The 2049-nt window shown below is 48.9% G+C and overlaps 1 protein-coding gene across 1 annotated transcript in view; it reads right to left on the reverse strand.

Annotated features, from left to right (window-relative positions):
• Positions 1 to 20: 20 nt before the first annotated feature.
• LOC113980130 (ankyrin repeat domain-containing protein 26-like) overlaps positions 21 to 2049 on the reverse strand; it is a 4641-nt gene continuing 2612 nt past the window's right edge. Inside the window, exons 6-9 of the mRNA XM_027707370.1 lie at positions 1505 to 1680; positions 1241 to 1334; positions 509 to 790; positions 21 to 250 (exon numbers count right to left, since the gene is read on the reverse strand). Coding sequence (XP_027563171.1) covers positions 50 to 250; positions 509 to 790; positions 1241 to 1334; positions 1505 to 1680 — 753 coding nt within the window. The 3' untranslated portion in view covers positions 21 to 49. The remainder of the gene's footprint in view (positions 251 to 508; positions 791 to 1240; positions 1335 to 1504; positions 1681 to 2049) is intronic.

Genomic DNA, 2049 nt, shown 5'->3' on the forward strand with positions numbered 1-2049 from the left:
AAAGCATGGACTTACCTTTCCAGTTTCCTGGCTAGGCATCTTCTGGTTTTCACTTCCTCCACATACAGCTCTTTGTACATCTCCATCTCTCCCTGCGTTGCTTCTTTACGAGAAGCACTCTCTTGTTGGGTTTTTTGACTCTGTCCAATTCACTTTGGAGATGTCTAATTCTTTCTTCCAACCGGATTCTCACGGAATCACAATGACTGTCTCCAGTTTGTCCTAGTGGGGCCTGGTAGGCTGCCTGTGCCTGAAGGAGACAGTGCACCTTCAACCCCCACAAGAAAAAGAGAGCTCTGCCCAGCACAAAATTGCACAGACCCAGTTTCAAGGGCCCAGCCTTACTCAGAGAGGTGGCTGTGCCTCCTCACTCCCAGCAGCAATCAAGGCACAACCCAGCAGCTACCAGGGCAAACAATTCTTTGCATTGGGAAAGAAGCCCAAATTAGCTCTCTTCTTCAAAGCTACTAATGAAGAGCCTGTGGACACTGCTGAGAAAGTCACTTACTTGCAAAACGAGGCTGACGTCTTGGAGCTTTTGACTTCTTTCCTGCTCAGCTCGTTCTTCCACCTCTCTTTGACATTGTTCTCTTTGGCTGCCATCCAGCACCAAAGTCTCCAAATGATGATGGAGTTTGGTCACCTTATCTTGCAGCTGACATTTGCTCTTCTCCACTTTTTCACACTTCCCAAGCAGAGTGGACAGCTCTTCTTGCAAAGCCTGGTTTGGGGCCTCTGGCTGCATGCCTGTTCTAGGCTCCATGTCCAGCTGCTGGGAAAGTTCACCACCCTGGACACAGGAAAAAAAAGGAAAGGAAACTCAGGGTGATCTAAAGGCAGTGAATTCTGGGAAAACCTCTCAAGGGGGTGGCCATGGCAACTGTATTTATCATCTACTGGAAACCAGCCTAGAAAACACTGGAAAGATTCCCCGACAGAAAGAAGAAACTTTAGACCTACTGAACAATTTGGGAGACACTTCTGGGTCCCTTGGAGCTCATGATGAAACTCCTCATTTAGAATCTAAGAATTCCTCGAGTGTCCAGCACAGCAAATACCCTCAGGGCTTTTGTAGCAGCTGGGGAAAGGACCAGGCTGCTTTCTGAGCAGCCTCTGCTGAGGAGAAGGCAGAAACTGAGCTCCCCTAGGCTCTCCAGGAAAACTTCCTCTGACAATTGCCCCACACAAAGAGGCAACTAGGCTCAAGAGTCACAAAAAGGGAAATTTAGGACCAGCTTACTGAGGCAGAGGCTTGCAGGGCTCTCGGAAGGGCTTCAACGCTATCGCTTGGCTGCTGGACAGTGGCTTCCAATCTGTTGTTTTCACTTGCAAAGCTTAAAAAGAAATACAGGTCTTATTACCAGAAAATCCAATGCCAGACAAACTGTGCTAAGGAACAGAATCCACAGCAGAAGTGTCCTTCAAAATCCCACTGACTCTGCCCTTGTTGCCACCCAATCCCCCAAAGCCACAGACCCCTCGCTTCACTGGGTTACTCTCTTACTGTTGCGCGTCTTCTTCCAGTTGTTTTACAGTCGGATTGGTCTCACAAGATGCCAACAGGAGGTCCTGCAGATTCTGGGAAGAAGTTATTTCCTCTCTTTCCTTGTCATCCAAGGCAGTCTTCAAGTCAGGAACACAATGCTCAGACTGAAGATGCTTTTCTTCCTCCTCCTGCAGCTGTAAAATCACGGTAAGAATCCACAGTTGTCAGGGGAGCTGTTCCAGAGAGGAGCCAGCTGCTGCTGAAGAACTCAGGGGTTGCATGTCTGTGTGCATCCCCTCTGCCCAAAGAACTGCAAGCATTTCAAGTCCCTTCAAAGCTTCACTTCTACTCCCCAATGAACACAATGAATCCTGTTTTGTCCATTTTCAGGATGGAGAGGAAGCAACAGGCACCCCCAGGTTTCTCCCTGTGGGGACAGGCTTTCCATACCTCCACATCAGCCCTGTCCAACTCCTCCTGCAAGCGCAGATTATCTTCCTCCAGGTGAGCCTCATGCCTTCCAGGAACCACAAGAGCAGTCCTAAAGCATCCAAAATTTCATC

Source organism: Neopelma chrysocephalum, unplaced genomic scaffold, assembly GCF_003984885.1.
Source record: "Neopelma chrysocephalum unplaced genomic scaffold, ASM398488v2 Primary Assembly neopelma1_92587, whole genome shotgun sequence".
Classification (NCBI taxonomy): domain Eukaryota; kingdom Metazoa; phylum Chordata; class Aves; order Passeriformes; family Pipridae; genus Neopelma; species Neopelma chrysocephalum.